The sequence below is a fragment of the Eretmochelys imbricata genome, chromosome 16, assembly GCF_965152235.1.
Source record: "Eretmochelys imbricata isolate rEreImb1 chromosome 16, rEreImb1.hap1, whole genome shotgun sequence".
NCBI classification, from domain to species: Eukaryota; Metazoa; Chordata; order Testudines; family Cheloniidae; genus Eretmochelys; species Eretmochelys imbricata.
In genome coordinates this window covers 11,516,899-11,537,783 of record NC_135587.1, presented here as the reverse complement: position 1 = coordinate 11,537,783, position 20,885 = coordinate 11,516,899, and the positions used below count along the sequence as shown (strand labels likewise).

Here is a 20,885-nt window from a genome sequence, read left to right as displayed (position 1 = left end):
CTTTGAAGAGGCCTGCATAAGGCTGGCTTGGTACTGGAATTCAGCATGCTTGTGGTTGCATTATTTCCCGTACTTGCCCGCTTCTCTGCAGGCCTGGCTTGCTGGTGCATTAGATGGAGCAATTCTAATTTCTTTTCATTGCAGCTTCTTCGGTGTGGGTTTAAAGGCAAAGGTCCTTTAAATATGGAGAAATGTTCCCTCGGTGTGTGCCATGGCAGAGCCCCATTTTCCACGCTCAGCCGCTGTTGCTCCCTGATGGAATTTGGAAGGAGGGGATTTTCTGCTGGGGTTAGGTGCTGGTAGCTGCAGCTGTTAGGCTTGGGAAGCCATTGTTACTCCTGGTGAGCCAGTAGAAACTGTACAGAACTTAGCTTTGGGTTTGGGTTTGCTGCACAAGCATGCCTAGCTGGGATCTGAATGTGCTGGTACCTCGTGGGCCTCAGTTCAAATGAACCTAGAACCTCAATGTGAAACATGGGCAAAATCCCTGTGTTCCACCTGGCTTGAAGCTGTGAACCTCTCATTGCTTTGCAAACCCATAAATCAGCCCCGGCTTTATGTGTAACTAGGCCCTGGTTCTCTTGGAAAAGCTTGCACATCTTCGGTTTAGCTGGAAATTCCCTAGGCTGAGCCCGGGAAAGTGCAGTCTCACTCAGGGTTTCCTATGGCTGTAGTATCAATGGCCAGTGTTAGAAGAGTTCATGGTATAGAAGTGTGTAAGGACACCTACAAACATAAGGCAGGATTGTGCTCAGCACTAGGTGAGGGCAAGTGGGGAGGGTAGCACAAAGACACTTTCCCTGCCCCTTGCTCCTCTGGTCATGGGATAGGTACAATCTGGTCCTTGTGCTCCGGGGAATGCCAGGACTCCACAAGGTTGGTACTAAACTTAAGAACGGCCACACTCGGTCAGACCAAAGGTCCCTTTATCCCAGTATCCTGTCTTCTGACCGTGGTCAATGCCAGGTGCTTAAGAGGGAATGAACAGAACATGTAAGCATCAAGTGATCCATCGCCTGTTGCTGATCCCCTGGCAGAGGTTAGGGACTCCATCCCTGCCCATCCTGGCTAATAGCCATTGATGGACCTATCCTCCAGGAACTTAACGGCGCTCCCAAAATAGGTGGGTAGAAGGTGGGGCCATGATGACATCCCTCCTGCAGAATTGGTTGAGCCCCGACGGGCATGAGCTGTTCCTTTGCAGCAGCCACACTCTCTGGAGTCAGGCACATTGGAAGTGTCTTGCAGCCCTGCTGGGGAATGTGGCTGCAGGATGCTCCCAATGCAGGTATGTGCCTGAGAAGTGCAATGAATGGCCTGAAATGACTGAAAGGGTTTCAGTCTCATGCCCCTTGTCTGCATTGGGAAGCCCTGCTCGCCTGTCTGGCGTGAGGTGACTTGACAGATCTGAGCTTTTCTTTCCAAATGGCCAGTGCTGCCCACTGCCTCAGCCCTGCACGGCTCTTGGTGGGCGGGTGCCCCAGTGGCCAGCAAGGTTTAGGAAGCGCCTCAGCTCTCGATGTCCACACGTCTTTTAACCTTCACCCCCTTGCCCACATTGTAGCCGCTGAGGCGACGCAGGAGACGGTGGAGTCCCTGATGCAGAAGTTCAAGGAGAGTTTCCGCACCAACACGCCCATTGAGATCGGCCAGCTCCAGCCGGCCCTGCGCAGCACATCGATGGGGAAGCGGAAACGCAGGAGCAGACCCCGAGGTAGGAAACCCCCCTTCGGAGTGATGTCACACTTCCTTCTCCTGTACCATTGAACTGGTCATGAGTACGGAGGCCGTTGCTTCCCAGAGGCCAATGCACGAGCCTGTGGCAAGCCGGGACTTGCTGCACAGGGCTCTGCTGAGGCTTTCTGCTCACTTGACCACGTAAACTTAGAGGTGTCACAAAGTCCCTCCATAGCTTGATGGAGGAGATGCAGTGCCCTGAGAGGATGTGCATCTGATTGTAACAGGCAGTTGGGGTGGTGGTGCTTGTGAATGGGGTTGGCCCATGTCCCAAATCTGATTCATTCTGGGCCTGATCCTGATTGATGCTGAATGTCACTTCCAACTCAATGAGCACTTTCAACTCTTGAAGTTGGCAGAAGCTGAGGGCACCTAGCCCCTCTCAGGATTAGGCCTATAATGTTAGTCCTTAAAGTTATGATCCCCATGGACCTAGCTGGATGGAGGAACAGGAGTTGTAGGTAAATGAAATTCAGATTTTGTGCAAATCTTTTTGCTGTTTGGGGGCAAAATGGATTTCTGATCACCCAAAATTCACATCTTCGGATTTCCTCTGTGTTGCACAATTGCCAATCTTTGACCTAGAGAAATAAAGGGGGAAAAATAGGGACATGCCACATAGCTTCACTGGACTAGATTAACTGGGGAGATGGCTTCAGACAGACTGGGGGAAAGTTTTTGATTGTTTTATTTTAGAATAATGGTGTGAGAATTATCATGTACAATGTAGCATGTTTATATGGATTTCAAAGCATAATACAACATGGCCTGACAGTATGGTTTGGTTTGTGGCACTGTTTGTCGTGCCCCCCACACCGCTGCACAAAATGTTCTAGATTTTGACTGGTTGTGATCCTACTCTTAGAACTTGTCAGTAAGGGGTAGGGTTATACTCAACAGCAGGGGGAGATGTTGCTCTTCATTGTGGGTATTGTGTAGCACTGATGTAGGTTCCTGGTTACTCTGCAGTGTGAGACTTGTACATTACCACACATACGTTGGTGCCCAGCTGCTAATAACCCAGTGGCAGAACATTAATGCCCAGAGAAGTCACATGGCCCTTCGTGCATTAACTTCTGGCTGTTTACTAACTTGGAATGAAATGTCAAAATCTCAAATTTTTGCAAACCAAAAATCCGAATAAAACTTTGGCTCTGGTCCACTGAAATGTTTTGTTTCAATAAGTTTGAAACACTTTGTTTCAACTTCAACCATTTAAATGTTTTTGTTTTTAAATATATATAATTTGCTACAATTTCCAAACCAAACATCATTTTGAACCAGAAAACTGTCAGTTTTCATTTAGAAAATATAAAAACAAACATTAGGACAGTTTTGAAAGTTCAGGTTTTTTTCATGTAAGAAATCCTTCAAAATGGACCCTGGCCTGCAGAAAAATTTTGGTTTAGATGGATCAGCATTTTCCTACCAAAAAAAACCCCAACAAGTTGTCCGAAGTTTTCAGCCCACTCTGTTCTTAACCTCATGGCTCCAGATCCCAGAAACCCGCTCCAATTCACATGGTGCTTCAAAGGATTCCTGGCTCCTACCGGTACTGCAGTTACCGCATGTGATTGCAGCTTGTGCAGACGTACCTGAGCTAGCTGTAATCTAGCTACTTTGGGTATTGGAGCAATACGCTCTTCAGAGCAGGCTGCCCCCCAAGTAATTACCCAGAGTTCTAGGTTGGCTTGTACAGGCCATGCTGAAACACGTGCTGCCCTGGCTTCCCTACTTCAGTACCCGTGCTAGTTAGAGTTTGGTTGGCTGTGTCAGCCCATGATTGCAGTATAGACATACCCTTGGAGAAGTAACACGCTCGCTCTGTGTCCCAGTGGGTTCTGGGAGCAGAGGAGATCAGAGCTTCTGGGAGCGAGGCACCTCTTTCCTGCTAGGAGGGTGGGGTCAGTCTGTGGGAAAGCTTGCCCTGCAGGGGCCGTCGGTGGGCTAGCAGGGTGTGAGGTACAGCTGGCCCCCTTCCGGGGTCAGACCCTGCTCTGCAGTGAGGAGAGGGTCTGGGTGTGCAGTAGGAACGTGGTGAGTCGGTGCCAATCCGTCCTTCAGCTTATCAAGGAGAGGTTCTGTTAGTGCAGCAATAAAAACCATTGTGCTGTCTTTCTAGTGAGAACTTTTCCTTGGTGAGAACTCCAGTGGGGGCTGACTCGTTCGCCTCGGGCCATTCTCTGCACCGGTCCCGGCGGGCCAGACCTGCTGCGACTCTGGAGCTGTCAGGGATGTTGTTTGCTGTCTGGCTTCCCCTTCAGGCTCTGCAGGGTGCAATGGGCAGCATGGTCTCATTTGCAGCTGGCATTCTGGCACCATGCAGAGAACACATGGTGTCCTTGCGCTTCATTAACCCACTTGCCTCGCCATGGGGGCCTTCAGCCTTTCTGGAGAAGGTGACTCCGCAGCGAAGAGATCCTGGGCCTGTCTTTCCTACTGGCCATTAAGACCTCAGTGCTCCGAACTTCCTCCTCTAGCCTTCCCTCCCACACCTCTCTAGTGTCTCTGCTTCCTGCCCAGCCATACATCAACCCTGCACAGTACAGCACTCCCGCCACACCGTGCCCGCCGCTCTGTAATTCCGCTACAGAGGAGGAGAGACCGGCTGGGCTGTAATGAATGTAAAGGGGGTTCTTTACTTACGCTGCTGGACATGGAAAAATCGCTGTGGCTCTCCAGCTCCCATACTGCCTAACTCAGCTTGTGCTGCTTAGTGTAACACTCTCAAAGTATTTATGACCCCTCCAGTGGCTAGTTTGCACAGAGGATAATAGCCTGCCCGTGCTGCCAGCTAAAGGACTTCGTCTGTTAACTCACATAGTTGAAATGTGTGGCTTGGTTCTGAAGTTCCAGGGTTTGAACCATGCTGGTGGATGGCAGGGAGAGGGGGGGTCATTTTATGACTTTGACGCAGAGAACCTTCCCTCGATTTAAGCGGCTATGGTATGCTTTTCATGTGGGTGCCTAGAGCAGTGTGGGTCGGCTGCATGGCTGTTTCTGCAGCAATGTTGGGAAGCCTGGGGAAAAACGCTTTCCTCTCTGTTTACTGTGGGTTTTGTTTTTCATTTATTTATGAGCCTGAAATGTGATCTTTTATTCTGGGTACATTTTCCTGTGGTAGATGACTGGAGAGGGCTTTTTTTATTATTATTATTGTTATTATTATTATAGCTCTGGCCATAAATTATTCACTTAGTGTGAAGAAAATATTCTGACTCTTTAACTGGTTTAGATTATTTGGTTTAGTCTGTTGTGGTTACTCAAATATGCATCTCTGTATTTCAGAGAAAGGTGAAGGTGGGTGACTTTGGGGTCAGACAGGCTGCCCTGTGAGATTCCTCCCCTCCACCAAACATTACCTTTTCTCTCCTTTAAAGCCCTTGGTTGGGAGACATTTTCTAGTCACCCCAGCAGCTGAGCAAAGCTAGCAATGCTCTCCACCAGTGCTGGTCTTTGGGTGGCCAGAGGTGTTCCTCAACCAACCTAAAGTGTTGCTCAGAACCCTAGGATGGAGAAACTTTCCCAGCACCCATTAGCCCAGGAGCGAGGTCCCTGAATCCAGATCTCCTGGATAAACTGCCACTTTCTAAAGGCTCTCCACTGCCCTGTGACCATCTGACCACCTGGGACTCGTGAAGAGATGTCAGCAACCTAACACTGTTTGCCTTTAGGAAAATGTTCCTTGTATTCAGCCGAATGCTTCCTTTTCTTAATCTCCCCCCGTTACTCCTAGTGAAAACCCCGGCAGCCCTCCCTAACTAGTAACCTCCCACGCAGATGGTCTGGTAGTTGGCCGTTCTTGCGACTTGACGGCTGTTGGGGCTGCTAGAGCAACGTGGGAGAAATGCCCAGCAGGCATTGGCTTGAGATCTCCCAGACTCTTCCATTCGCGCTCCCCTCAAAGAGAACAAATAATCCTCTGCTGGACTGTTCGGTTCCCTCATCCACCCCTCTTTCCCAGACATGTGCCTTCTGAATGCTCGTGCTGGGGCATGATGGACACTGGAGAGTGGGACGTGCTTGTGATCTTGGCCTTGGCAGGGGTTTTCAAACTGAACCCTTCCTCTTTGCTTTTCCAGTTCAGGACCCACTCATGCTACCTCCCGTAGTAACATCTCCTCACACTCCCACCAGGAAACCTTCACAATCCTCTACGGAGAGAGACCTGAGCCATGCGGAATCAAAGCCCTACTCCTATAAAAATTGCCATGACCACGTGTGGTCAGAACCTTGGTTTTGTGTCTCCAGTAATTGATGGCTCCGTCGGTGTCACAGCGCCCTTACCCCCAAACTCAATCTTCTCTAGAGGAGTCTGGTGTAGGGCTTTTCTCTCATTAGTCCTGCTGCCTCTGGCTTAAGCCAGCCTGTGAAAAGCAGGCTGATTTGAAACCGGAGCTCGCAGTTGCTTTGTCGATAAATCATCCCTGATGTGCTTTTCATAGTATTTTGCTTTCCTGAAAGTGTCTGTCTCCTTCAGGGCGTTTGGGTGCACATCTGAAATATGTTGGGTTTCTTATTTCAGCAGCAGGCAGTGCCTGGCCCAGCAGTGCAAAACAGGTCCTCACAAGCCCATATCTTGGAGGGGAGTCTGGTCTCAGGTGGTGCCAGGTGACGGGGGAAAGATGGGGAGGAAAGGTGAACCAGTCCTCTGGATGTCTTCCTGAGCTTGAGTTTAATTTCTCCTGGTGACACTGAGATGGTTGCAACAGGCTAGAGGCATAAACCTCTCTGCTGTTAAAAAGGGGACCTGTCTAGGCCAGCAGAACCCAGGAATATGCCTGGTACTTGTGCCTCTGAGCATGTCAGCACGGGTTGTTCAGAAAACCATGTTGGTCCTCAGACTCTCCCCTGTTCTCCACTCCTTGAGGGGCTGGCTCAGTTCACTGTGGATAGGTGGGATTTGTTCTCTGTGTGTGCCCTCCACATCTGTCTCCCTGTGTCTCATTTGTTAGGGTGGAGGATTCTTGGGGACCAAGCTGAGCCATTCCATAGGGAGAGCTCTCGTCGGCAGGAAGGATAAAATCCACTCGGAAATGGGGTCCGCAGAACATAACAGCTAAAAGAGGAGAGAGGTGCATGGAAAATGTGGTCAGAGATGAGATTAGGGGCTGGGAGTAGGGGCTACTGAGTTCTATTACGATGGTCACTGATGCTCTGTGACCTTGGACAACTCACTCGGTTGTCCCATCCATAAAGGCAGAATGATGCTTCTCTCAGAAGGGTGCTTTGGGGCTTTAATTCGTGGGTTTTAAGGAGGTGCTTTGCGATCTTTGGGTGGGAAGCAGAGTGTTCTTCTGAGACTCTCCTTTCATGGGAAGGGCTTTGTATAGAATGTCTCCTAGTGCCTTTTTGTCTGACTCCAATGGGTAACTCTCTTGGATGCTTTCTTTTCTCCTCCAGGGAGGAGCAAATGCAGACCTTATCACCTGTGCTTTCACCTTCTTCTGTGACTTCATTTCCTCCAGGTCATCTCCATGCTGCATAGTCACGCTAAGCCCTCCCTCTCATCACGGCACATACTCTCGGGTTCAATAGTGATGCTAGTAGGTTCAGTAGCATGCTGCCTTAGTTATTCAGAATGTAATCCCCCTCTCCCCCCCCCCCCCCCCCCCGTGATTTTCAAAAGTGATGAGTGATCTTGAGCCCAGCTTGAGACGCCTTTAAGAGGCCTGATTTTCAGTAAAGAGCTTAGCACCCACCCATGCAAAATCAAACCCCTTTATGGCACCTCAAATTGAACTCCCGAAAACTTCATGCACCTAGTTGTTTGTGGAAACCTTGGCCAGGAGCTCTGTGATGCTGCTGCAACCAGGCATGTCTTTTTCTATTCATTTCTCAGCTCCGCTCCCATTTTGGAAGTTTTTTGTTTTTATGGCTTGCGTTTAATTGCTCCTCTGGTGCGTTAGCGATCGGAATACTATTGAACATTAAGGTTAAATGATGATATCACCACTCACTATGTTTGCATTTTGCATGCATTTGCCAACACAAACCCTTCGCCTCATTAATCCTTTGCAATCCAATTTTTTTTTTCTTCCCCTAAATGAAATTGTCCGTTTGGGATGCATTTATTTCCTTTTAACAGCCGCATGACAATTCCGCTGATGGAGTTTGCATCCAACTTTGTTACTGGGTAGTGTCAACTTGGCCTGACGGATGTGTGTGTGTAATTATTTTCTCGCAGTTTGATTTAATTAATGCTTAACCTCATCAGAGTCCTACAGCTGGAGTTCTCTCTCTGCAGGAACTGCTAGTGGCAGAAGGACTGCCTTTTTCCTGGAGAACCTCTGAGCACCTGGCTGTAAAAAATTCAGCAACAAACCGCCACCATCCCACTCAAGAAAAAACAAATGGCAAATAAACCTCCCTGGCTTTGCTTCCCCACACTAACTGCGTTTAAATGGTTGCCATTGTATCTGATTTTTCGCTAAGTGTTTCTAACAGCTATGGGGAAGGTCATATGTCTCTGAGAACATTTGACTTAAAAAAAAAAAAAAAAAAAAGTCTTTTCCTGTATAGTGTAACCTAACTTTATTTTGAACAATACCACTTTCCTACAAACTCTCTTCTGAAACACTTCTATCAAGTGTCACACATTTAGAGTTAATAAGCAGGAGAGAGAGGAAGATAGAGGTGTGGGCACAGAAGGGGGCGGGATAGGGGAAGGACCCCTTGGCTGAGGTTTGTGGGTGGGGAGCTGGCTAGACAGACAGGTTACAGGGAGGCTGTTCTAAGTAGTGTATTCGCAGGAGAGAAGGCTTTTGTGCATCAGGCTTGTGGCCTAATGAACAGGGCAATGTGCTAGGAGATAGGAGACCTATATGCTATGACCAGCTCTGTTACTGTCCTGCTGTGTGACCTTGGGCAAATCATTTAACTTTCTGTTGCACAGTTTCCCCATCTATAAAACAGAGGTAATGCTCTTAACCTTCTTTTGTAAAGTGCTTTGAGCGCTGTGGACTGAAGAGGTTGTGTAAAAGCTAAATATTTGTACTGTTGGTTGGGAGAAAGAACAAAGGGGAGTTGAGTAAAGCCTGGGTCTTGAGGGGTCATCTGAGGCAAATCCATGGCAGGTTATAACTAGAGCTGGGCATAGTTCATGGTGGTGGTTTTTTGTGGTTATTTTTTCCAGAGAACAATGCAGACTTCGGTCGATCAGAACATTTTGTGAATTTTCCAAATTGTGTTAAGGGGGTGCCAAATAAAACTCCAAATTTGTGTGTGGGGAGAAATCGAAACATTTATTTCAGCATTTTTGAAATGTTTCTAATTTTTTTATTCAAAAGCGCTTTTCATTTTGAAATTTCCTTCAGGTGTGTTTAAAAATGTAAAAAAAACCCAAAACACACAACAGGCTCAAAATCAAATGTTTCATTCAACATACAGATTCCTCCTGCCCAACTTTTTGGTTCATCAGTTATTTTTTAAAAAATTGTTTGGGGTAAAACTGAAACAATTTTTGTCCACTATCTTCCCTCCCCCCCCAACTGCAAGCAGACTGAAAAAATCAGTTATTTGCACAACTCTAGTTACAGCCACAGAGATGAGTCTCACTGCTGAGATGAATAAGGAGCTGACAAAGGTGTCTGAGGCTTGGAATGTGGGGGGAGTTAATCAGGTTACATTCCTAGGTCACATTTTTCAGTGACAGTGGTTGGTAAGTAGGATGGACCCCTGTGACTATTGTTTAAATATCAATACAAAAATATAATGTTTACATCTAGGTGTAAAGCTCCAATGTGTTTGATTATTAGTCTATAGTGTCTGTTTGAAGGGCATCTGTTAATCAATATCCTAATTGGATCAGCCTCTGGCTGGGTTCGCCTAGCTCCACCTTTTTAGGCTGCCTGTGTAGGTGGTCGCGCTATCAATGGTCCAGTGCGATCATTCCCCTTCTCTTGCTTTTCCAGCCAGCTCCATTTTTACTTTACATTTGTATGGCACCTTTCAACACCTTTGCCGACTATGGACTGTGTTCCCAGGAAGTGCTGGGTACCCATGACGCCCATTTAGATTCACCTTCTACTGAAATGCAGCCTGCTCTGGGGTGGAACACAGAAGCTGCAGTTAACAGAACACACCCATCTCCTCTACAGTGGTTTAAAACAGGAAATGAAGAATGCCATATTCACCTGGAAACACAGCGGGTGATTTGAGGATACAGATTGTACTTGGAGTGCAGCTGAAACGTGGAACTCAATGCCCCCTGCAGGGAAGGAGCGTGATGTAGAGGTTAGAGCACAGGACTGGGAGACAGGAAAATATGCCTTTTGGATTGGGTGACAATATTCAAATAGGGGTGTATGGCGCCCTCTATTGGGACAGATGGTTAAAAACAGCAGAACGGGTCAGAAGGTTTTTTAAGGCATGAGAACTGACAATCTAACAAAAAACAAATCAAAGTGAAAGCTGCTTAAGGCAGCTGAGGGATTCCAGCCTCTGAACATAAAGCTGTTGGTGGATAAAAGCCAGCACTGAAATATGGTGGTTATCTAAACTGCCAAAGGTAAATAAAGAGGTTCAATGAGCATCTTTCCTTTTTAAAATAAATAAGTGATTAATAGATCATGCTGCCAAGCAGATAATTTACTGTTGATCAGGGTTGTCTTAATGCATCTAGAGGTCTCTACTGCACCATAATTTACCAGAAGTTACTGGTGCACCGGCTAGGAGGGGAAATTGGAAACCCAGAAGGAAATGAAAGGAGCATTGCAGCTTTCTCAAGCCTGCTTCCCTCGTGTACCTGCTTCTCCAGGTAACTAACCTCCCTTGGCTTCCCATCCCCACCAAAGCAGGACTGGACGTACTGCAGAGTGCAATGTGTTGGGGAAGCCTCATCGGTCTGTTTGTGTGGAGTCAGGGGTTGGAATTTCTAAATCAGCCTGGTTTTGGAGGGCAGGTTCCTGGATCCTGCTTCCAAATGTCCCATATGAGCTAGATGGTGGGGTGGGGGGGCCACGCCTGGCCCTGGCTGCTTGTCCCCTGGCACAACCTCTGTCAGACAGGAGACAGTTCCTGCTCTGAGGACTGACCCCTTTGGAAGGCACCCGAAATATATGCCAAAGCAGCCTGCTGTTGGCCAAGGTTAAAAAAGAAGTTAAACTGCAGCGTTCTGTTCAACCATTCCAGCCCTGTAACACGGCACCAGGCTCTTCCTGCCAGGTTGTTTGGTAGAAGGACTTGGAGGTAGTTGGGCTGTTGTCACTGCATGGCTTTGCTTCGGTTCACTTGGTTTGGTGCTAAAGCTTAGAAACTACCTGAGCCTAAACAACAAGGAGCCCTGAACCTAGTTCATTCACTGGAGACAGGCAGGGGAGATGGTCTAGTTTCCTTTCCCCTGAACCAGCCCCACTGGCCGGCTTTTCAGGAGCCCCTTGCGGGCTGTGCCTTTGATTCCATTGCTTCCTCCTCAGAGTCTTGTTCTGCTCTGTGTTGCAGGTGCCTTTTGAAGCCACCTTCTTTGAAATTGGAGTGATGCAGAGGCAGCCAGCGGGTGCCTCTGCTCTGCCAGCCATAATGATTGCTGTCCAAGCTGGGTCAGGAGGAGAATAGCTTTCATCTCCCTCTCCCCTACCCCTCCCTTTCTCCTGGCGATCCTGTATCAAAGGCTAGCTGGAGAAACTCTGCCCAGCACTGTTAAGCGCTCTCCAGAAGACGAACGATCCCTGGGAGGCTTACCTTTAAAATCTCAAAGTTTCATGCTTTTTGTGTTTGGGGCAATGCGGGGATAAAACTCACCATTTTGTTCTGGCAGCTAGAAAAGCTGATGAAGGAGGAGCAGCTGGGGGAGGGCGGATTGCCAGAAAGAGATGGACTGAGTGTGGTCTGAAGTCTGGAGTGTGGAGGACAGGACCGTGTAAGGATGCGGTGCTAAAATTATTACCAGGCATTACAGGTGCAACACCTACAATTAAACTTGCCCAGCACTTCCCCATTTTCAGTTGTGTAGAACTTTGTTGAGATTTAACCGGTCGAGCTGAAATGTTCCATGCTGGGTATCTTCCTCAGGCTGAATTTCTCTGGAAACTTTCGGCTGAAATGGCTCTGCCATTTCCAAGAGTGAGGCGAGGGAAAAATGCATTTGTTTTGCCCAGGGTTAAAAAAATTCATACTGCCGTTTGACTGGGACGTGCTAGTGCCCCCTTGCTTTGCAGCAGGGACTCGATGTTTGGCAAGGGGATGTCCTGGTGCTGTTTCCATGGGGGAAACAAAAACACCCAAATTTGGCCAAGGTCTAAACCTTTGAAAAATCCCAGTTCACACTTGCTCAGCAGAGACTTGTTAGAGTTTGGCAGCCAAATTCTCTGAAGACACCGTCTGCAAAGAGCACGCTCCCTCCTCTCACACAGCTCCTGTGTGCCAGCCAGACTATGCTTGTGCCATGCCCACAGAGTGACTGAGTGTGAGCTATCCTCCTGGGGCTGAGCGGGACTGTCCCAGCAGTTGCTGCTGTGGCACTGGGCACGGGAACAAAGAGCAGGGAGATTCTCTCTCCTGTGCTTTCAATGTTCCCTCTGCCGGCACCCAGGAAACATGGAGGAAGCAGTCTGCCTCAAATGCAGAGGGGACAAGAGCCAGACTGGAGGGAATAGACTGGGACAAGGAGCCTGGGGGTGAACTGGAACTGGGAGTTGCTGCAGGTGGGCAGGAAGAGATTGGGACTGGCTGGGGTAAGGAGATTAGGAGCCCACGAGGGGGAGGAATGGGTGCAGGAGGAGGGGAGCCTGAGATTGGACAAGGAGCCTGAGTGAGACTAGCTAGGCGAGGAGCCTGGGACGAAAAGCCAGGAGGGAGACAAAGGACTGGGACAGGCTGGAGGGGATGGGTCAGTTGGGGTCAGGCTTGGCGGCCATTGGATGGAGGATTCTGTGACAACTGGAGCACAGAATGTGGATTGGAACCCACAATCCCTGCGTCTCGCCATTCTTTATCTGTTGGCAAATATCTGAAACCCACTGGCACAGTGTGTCTCATCCCCTTCTAGTGCTGGTCCTCATAGAGGATGACAACCTTCTACTGCTAGCAGTTCATTAGCCCAAATGGTGGGTCTAAACCTACCAACCCATCTGATGGCCCATGTGGGTGTCAGTGTGTTGCCACATGATGCAATTAGGTTCCTCCTCCAGTTTGCTTGTTTTTAAACCTAGCAAATTACACATGCAAACTATGTTAAAAAGAATGGTAAGGTTGCAAAGTCAAACGCTCAGAAGTGAGGATATGCCAGTACTGTGGTTGCCCATGAAGCTCTAATTCAGCCCCCTTGTGCATCTGCATATTATATTATACAGCCTTTGATTACATGACATGTTGTTTTTTCCTCAAGACCCCTCCCTCATTCACCATCTACATTAATATCTCATTCAAAAACAGCAAGAAACCCTGCCCTGCTTGTCCCTGAGCTGAGATCAGTTTCAGTGAATTAATGAGCTTGTAAATCTGCAAACAGGATTAGAGATAAAAGCACCTTTATTGAGACTTCTGGCTCCTGAGGAGGATTTCAGCAGGGCTGCTTCCAGGTTTCCATGCAACTGGGGGACTTCTGCAACCCTGCAATCCTGCTGTCTTATTGGCCTGGTTTAATAATTAACGGGACCCAAGTTGTAAAATTGAATGTAGCTCCTATGTAAGTGGGGGGATTCCCCTGGAAGTACCCCAGGGTGAGGCATCTGCTTCTGCCGGGGCTGGATTAGGTCCTCACGCTTTAAATAAAGATGATCAATGGATTGTGCCTTGAACTCAGTGGGTGTCTGCAAAGTCTGTTAACACCTGGGTTGCAGGGAGATCTAATCCAAGGCAAAGTCAGTTTGTTCATTCTTTTTCTCTCCGTCTTTCTCCATCCCTGGCCACTGCAGCTGATGTGGTTCACAGTAATTTAATATTGGTCTGGGTAGCACCTGGCCAAGAAAGCTCCTGAGGGGGGAGGACAGCTGGTGCTAGAGTATTGCGAGGAGCCTTTGTTGTGAAGGAGGTGGTGGAGTGTGTGCGTTGGGGGTGGCTTGCTGCTCTATGCTCTTCCCCCCGGGAGGCAGGCTTTAAAAAACAAACAGCCCAACCAGAATGCATCTCTCCCCCCCCGCAGGCATTTTTAAAATTAAAGCACAGTCTGGACTCTTCTTTCCAAACTGGGGGTACATGAGGGCCGCCAAGGGGAGCTTGCAATGTAGTTAATAGACAGGCGGGACATGAGGCCACACCATTAGCTAAGTCCCAACACGTGCCATGTGAGGCACAAGGGAACATGTGGTCCCTGCCCTGAGCAATGTTCCCTCTAATTTTTCCCATGCATGTGCAGAATGAATTTTGTTATGTGCACCAATATAGAGTTGATGTGGGGTGGGGCCAAAGGGTTCAAAGTGTGTGTGCGTGGGGGGCTTAGGGCTGGGGCAGAGGGTTGGGGAGCAGGTGGGGGGTGAGGGCTCTGGTCGGGGGTGTGGACTCTAGGCTGAGGATGAGGGGTGCAGGGCTCAGGGCTTGGGCAGAGGGCTGGGGTGCAAGGAGGTGAGGGCTCTGGCTGGGGGTGTGGGCTCTGGGCTGGGGATGAGGGGTTCAGGGTGCAAGAGCGGGCAGAGGGTTGGGCAGGAGGAGGGTGAGGGCTCCAGCTGTGGATGCGGGCTCTGGGCTGGGGCTGGGGATGAGGGGTTTGGCGTGCAGGCTGTCCCGGGCCGGGGTCGGGAGAGCAGATTCCCCCAGCCCTCTCTCACTGCAGCTGCAGCTGGGCTGGCGGGGAGAGGCGCTTCTCCCTGGCTGCGGGAGCTCCGGAGCTGGGGGAGAGCGTCTTTCCCCGCCTCTCCCTGGCCGTAGCAGGTCTGGGGGCCAGAGCTGCAGGAGAAGCTGGCACCTTCATGCCTCCCCACCACATCCCCGAGCACCTGCATTGCCCTTGGTAGGCTGCTGCATGGCCGCGAAGCGTAGAGGGAACTTAGGCCCCGAGGCGCGCGCAGCCTAAATGGAGAAGCAGCACTGACATCCTGCAGGATCCAGGGGACAGCTCTGCCGCAAGGCAGCTTTAGGCTGGGACTTCCAAAGAAGCTGAAGGGAATTAGTGGTCAGCTCCTGTCAAAGTTCAAAGGGTTTTGGGTGCCTAACTCCCTTAGGCTCTTTTAAAAACCTCAGCCTGAATTCTTGGGGGGGTGTGTGTGTGTGAATTTTTGAGGCTGTGGGATGACGTGGATTTGTGGCAGTTACGGGCTTCACAGGAGAATCAGCATGGAAGGAAGGGCCTGGAAGAAAAGATGAGGGTGGGGAGACCTTCTGAGGTGCAGAGAGAGGGAGTTCCAGTTGTAGTGGGTGGCATGGAAGTGGGAGTGTGAGGCTTTGATGGGCTGCAAGGTGAGGAAAGAGATGGTGGAGCTCTGTGCCGAGATGAACAGGGGAGGCTGAGCTCTGAGGGAATTCTGGGTACCTGATGTCTGCTAACCATGGCTGCACTCACATCACGAATGGGAATTTTCTTGTGACGCATTGTGTTTGGAGCCATGAGCCAAGATGACCCCATTCCCAGTAACTCCCTGCATCATCACATGTGTGCTGCTGAGCGCCGGCTGAACCTTATCAATGGAGAATTTTGCATATCGGATGCTTTGTTCCAAGTGATTTACTCTGCTTTGTAATTGGTTGCAGTGATTATAATCTCGTTTCTATTACTCTGCAGTCCCTGTCTGTCTGTCCCCTCCCCGTTTAAGAGAAATAAAGGAATCGCTGACGAGGGGCGACTGTCTTGTCTTTAATCAGGTGCTCCCTATTCTCACTCTGTCAGCTGCTTGTGCTCAGATAAATCCAGCTCATATGCAAGGATCTGTCTCATCTGCCTAGGGCAGCCCACTGTTCCTGTCAAAAAGAAATGATGATGGGGCGGGGGGGGGGGGGAAGAAGAGAGGCTGGCAAGATTGGGGGTATGCAAGAAAAACAAGGACAATATAGTATGCAGTGTTGGTGTAGCCGTGTTAGTCAACCCAGGGAAGAGATCCCAAATCTTGAGCTACTCAGAGCAAGACTTTGGGGCCAATTTAAAAACAAAACAAAACCCAAACCTCTCCCCAGGTGGCTTGGAGTGTGAAGTCAGGTTTATGTGAAGTCTCAGCTGTGCTAAGATTTTGCTTTCCTACGGATAATGTCAACTGACTTCACCCAGACTTGTATCTGGGAGTGTGTTGTGATGGGAAACCTGGAAGCGCTGAGTTACCGGGAAGGTAAATTTCCACTCCATCCTTGAAGTTTTAGGCAGATCAGAAAGGAATTGCAGAGACATCTCTCTCTCTCTTGCCTAGCTGTTGCCAGCTGGCTAACATTTGCCCTTTCTGGGTGGGTTGGGGGAGGCATTTCTTTTCCAGCCCAGCGACCCTGATGTGGGTCTCCCAAGTCCCATATTTATACATCCTGCACAGTTTTAGGTAATCAGCAAATGCTGTCACCGGCTCGCCGAAGACACTCAGCCTGAGTAATTTTACATGTCGGCACCATCCATCACAGAGATGCAACCCACAAACATGTGAAAAGCTGCTGAAGGGGGCGGAGATGGCTTCTGGCTGTGAACCTTGCTGGTCAGTCCATTTCCCAGCGAAGAGCGTGGAGAGCATGTTAACCCCTTTCGGGATGTGGCTGCAAAAGGAACACGACTGGGCTTGTATTCCTTTCCTGAAAGCCCTAAAACCTTGGATTGCTTGGGCTTTGCTATGGCATTTACTCCTGAAAATATCTTGCCAACACAGAGAATGGCTCAAGCAGTAGAGGTGGGAGACCTTGTCTACACTACAGGTTACTTCGGTATAACTTAAGTTGCTCAGGGGCGTGAATAATCCACAACCCCTGAGCGCCGTAAGTTATACCGACCTAAACTTTGGTGTAGACAGCGCTACGTTGGTGAGAGAGCTTCTCCCACCAATATAGCTGCTGCCTCTGGTGGAGGCAAGAGTTATTAAATTGACGAGAGAGCTCTCTCCCGTCGGCATAGAGCATCCCCCCCACAAGCACTGCAGTGGCTCAGCTGCACGGCCATAAGTGCTGTAGTGGAGATGTAGCCATAGAGACTGTTGGTCAGATAACTAGGGTTTACGTGTGCTTCCATTCCCATCTTCATGGGTCCTCGCTGCCCTGAGTTTTGAATCTCACTCTGAATCGAAGCTGCAGAGTCTCACCTGGTTTTGAGCTCCACAAGGAGCAGGAAAGCTGGCAGAACCCTCGCTCAGACCCACGCGTTGGCCCAGGCACTCCCTGTGAGCCTGGGCAAACACTCTGATGTCCCTGGGCTAAGTTTCAAGCTTGGGATGGGACCTGTAACCTCCTGAGCTCCACAGGCGTTCAGGTTTCCTTGCAGACTTTTCGCACATGGCTCTCTCAAGCAGCCTTCATCTCAAAGTGCCCTGCTCTTTCCCCAGGGTAAATGCTGGCCCTTCTCGACTAGCCTGGTAGTTTGCAGTGGCATTCCCTGACGGCATGCCCTGGTAGTCTGGTATTGATCCGCTGTGTGGAAATCAGATGCTAGGTGCTAACAGTGATTAGGACGTGGCAGGAAGGTGATACGGCTCACCCGCTTTGACGATCTACGTTCTTGGTCACAGGGTATTGTTTAAAGCCCTCTGCCTTGTTGCTATGAGCGCAGGTGGCAGGAAGCCTCGGAGCAGTTTATATAGCCATTGCCACATGCTGATAATCCTTTACCGTTGCGTTAACGCGTTCCAATCATTTGCTATCTTTTAGGACCTTAGTGGAAATATTCACCTAGCTCCAGGTAATTAACGGCTGCACTTTAGTGCCCTAAATCACACACTCGGTAAAAAATACCAAGCAGCAGGCACCGTTCACCGTGGCGAGAATCATTGCAGCACCCTTAATCGCTCCTGGTGCCTTCTGGGTTGTCTTGGAGCTTTTGAGACCAGTGCCAATATTCAGCTTTCAAGCCACCTGCTTTTGAGAGCTTGCCACCCTCCACTTGCATACCCTCCGCCCTTTCCTGCCTGTGGACTGCTTTCAGGATTTTGGAGGTGCCCTCAGCAAGCTGAGTCCTGGGAGGATCCCTAATCTGCAATCACGTGGTGACACTGGCGTCTCATGCTATGCACTTTGAGGGTGAGAGGAGCTGGATGGATGGATGGTTGTGTTCGTCTGGACACCTACGTTCAACCCCATTCCCGCTGCACCAGGGAAGGAATGATGAATAGGTCATATTACCTTATTGATACAGCAAACTCTTAGAGGCACAGCAAGCCCCAAGCTGCCAGTTCTGCATTGTTCGGGGGTCCGCTTCCAAACGGCCAGCAGCGTGGCCGCAGCTGAGGGCTGGCTTTGTCATCTCCCCTTTAAGGAGCGGGGCCCATTCTCGGCGCCGGACTCTGGGCGGACTTGACACAGCACCCTCTCCTGGAGGGACTAGATGGCTTAATGGATTGATTGAATGGGATTCCTGGTCTTTTGCATTGCATCCATGGTCTGAATGCAACCTAGGCTGGTGGAGACCAGACTTGTTCCTATCTGAAGGCTGTTGGGTTGCAATGTGAGATGAGTTGGTTTAGTTCCTAGCTGGGGAGTGTTCCGTTCACAATATATTGCCCTCCACCTCCTCTCCCTTACTGGCAGTCTCAGCAGAGGCTAAGGTCTGAGTGGGCCAAGTGACCAAGGGCAGAGGCATGTTGGTGAGACTATGGGGGTGAAGCTGGTGCTGCTACTGTCTGTGCCTACGTGCTCTGCTGATCGACAGACACCGGTCTCCGGGGCTGTCCGTTCTGTGCATTTCCCCAGCTCTCTCCCCCCTCCCACTCATCGCGGTGATTAAGAATTTTACAGGGCAGAAAGTGCGCTTTCATTTGCTGGACCCTTGCCAAGAAGTGTGGAAATTGTACTTCTGCATAGAATAAAGGGGGTTTTAAAGCAGTAAAATATTTTAATGGCAGTTCAGAGGGCCACCGTCAACCCCTAGAGGTCTCTTTTCTTTTAATTTTCCATGAGGATTGGCAGACTCGTGCCAAGTCTATTCCTAAGTTGATTTTTCTAACTTTTGCTTCTCCTAAATGTTTAAAACCACCGGTGGGAGTGGGGGGGGAAGGAGGGGGCTCTGCCTGGTCAAATGAGTCTGAGTGCATCTGGGCGCCCCTAGCTGGGGGATGTAGCAGACCAGTGGACGTGTTACTCTTTGGGCATGGGCAGGCTCATCTTTCCACGGCTTGTTTTTGTTCCTTGGGAACATCAAAGCAAAGGGGGCGGGTGAAGTCACAGCTCCATTTTTCTTCCCTGCTGTTTGTATTGCGGTAGAGCCTAGGGGCTCCAACGGAGACCACAGCTCCCTAGGCCCACAGCAGAGACAGCTTATGGTCTAGACCCACGCAACAAAGGGAGAGGAAGCAACTTGACCAAGGTCACACAGCCTGTCGGTGGCAGATCAGGGAACAGAACCCAGGTCTCCTGACTCTGTTTCATGTCCTGTATTCTGGACCACATTGTCTCTCATCTCCGCCTGCTGGCCTCTGAGGCAGATATGCCACGGTCCATGTGGTTCACTGTGCTTGGGTCCTTAGGAGAGTGGCTTAAACTCAAGGTCCTCACTGCCATGTAGATAGAAAGCTCTTTAGGACATTTTTTGTTCTGTGTTTGTACAGGGCCTAGCACACTGGTGGTCCTGATCTATGACTGTGCTCCTAAGTGCTACTGCAATACAAATAATAACACCCGGACTTTAATGAGCCCATGTCTTTATTTGGAGAAGCAGGGGTTTAAAGAGATGGCAGAAGGGGAAGCTGGATAATGATTTCCTGAGTTTTGCTGAGGAGCGCACAGCTAAGTTTTGTGGGTGAGCCCCTAAGATGGCAGTACTGATTTTTCTCCTCACTTCCTTTCAGGTGGAATTGGGTTTGGACGTGCCAAGGGAAACTCTGGCTCAGAGGCAGATGACGAAACGCAGCTGACCTTCTATACCGAGCAGTATAGGAGCCGGAGACGGAGCAAAGGTAAAATAAAAGAACCTGCAGTGACACAGCAGCTGTGAGAGGCAAAAGAAAAAAACACTCCAGTTTACCTCCTTTCGCTGCACCCCTAGCTAAGAGGTCTGAAATAATTTGACTCTCGGTCCATAGGTACAAATCTTCATGCCCAATAGCTAACATCAGCCTATTCATAAAGATTTCCCAGCCTGGGACTATCCCCTGCCAGCTACTAGCATGTGGGAGACATTAGCAGTTTCCTAGTGATTATATTAATTGGGTTGGTTGCTTGTTCATGGCTATTCCCTGGTTTCCAATATCAGCCACATTAAAGATTTAGGAAGCACTGATCAGTGACCCCAGCATTTCCTCCCCTTCTTTCCCCTTGATGCACCAGACCCCCAGCATGCTGGAAGTGGAGTTGGATGGATGGATGGATGGAGCTGGTCTTCCCAGTTTTGAACAGTATACAGCTAATTGGAAAAACATCCATCACTGAAACACTAAGCTGTAGATCTGAATTAAGGAAAGGGGAGGGATGGGGAAGCACAGCCCTTCAAAAGTCTCCAGCTAAGTACCATTTCCAGTGCATTATATTGTAACTACCGTGGGTTTTCAGTACAGCCTTGCTAAGAGTATCATGGACATTATGTTTTAAGGCCTTATAGACACTAGGCATTTCAGCCACTGGCAGCCAGCCACTGGTGTCACTGCACCAATTCATACCTCTGATGTCAACACACACAAGTGTGATAAGCCACAGCTTGTACTGGGGAAGTTTACTATCCATGGCAGTGGTGCTCAAAGTGTCTTCACTAGGGATTTGCGTTGGTAGAGCCGTGCTATTGGTCCAGCCACCCGTGACTGTAATGGTGGCGTTTCCTGAGGATATGTAAAGCTCAATTTCTGTCACTTAAAGTTTCTCAGCAAATTTCCTGTTGGACTTGAATTTTCCACGCTTGTTCTCAGCCCAAAAGCAGTTAAAAAACAAACACAAAATTGAGGTTGAGGCAGGGACTTAATCTCGTAAGTCACGTTGTGAGTTAAAAGAGAGAGAAAGTCTCTTCCAGGGTTTAAAACTACTTCCTACGTTTTCCCCCATTCAAATAATACCAGGGATCACTTTGTTTCTAAACCTCTGATCTAGTGTGTGTTTAGCCTTCAATAGGGGAAATAGGTGACTTTTGTTGCTGCTGTTGCTAAGTCTGAAAACCACCATTAAGAAATAACCAAGTT

The 20,885-nt window shown here is 49.3% G+C and overlaps 1 protein-coding gene across 1 annotated transcript in view; it reads left to right on the top strand.

The window, feature by feature from the left end:
• Positions 1 to 20,885, top strand: part of ASTN2 (astrotactin 2) — a 595,119-nt gene that overhangs the window by 173,900 nt on the left and 400,334 nt on the right. The window contains 2 exon segments of the mRNA XM_077835839.1: positions 1,565 to 1,714; positions 19,569 to 19,676. Of these exon segments, the coding sequence (XP_077691965.1) occupies positions 1,565 to 1,714; positions 19,569 to 19,676 (258 nt within the window).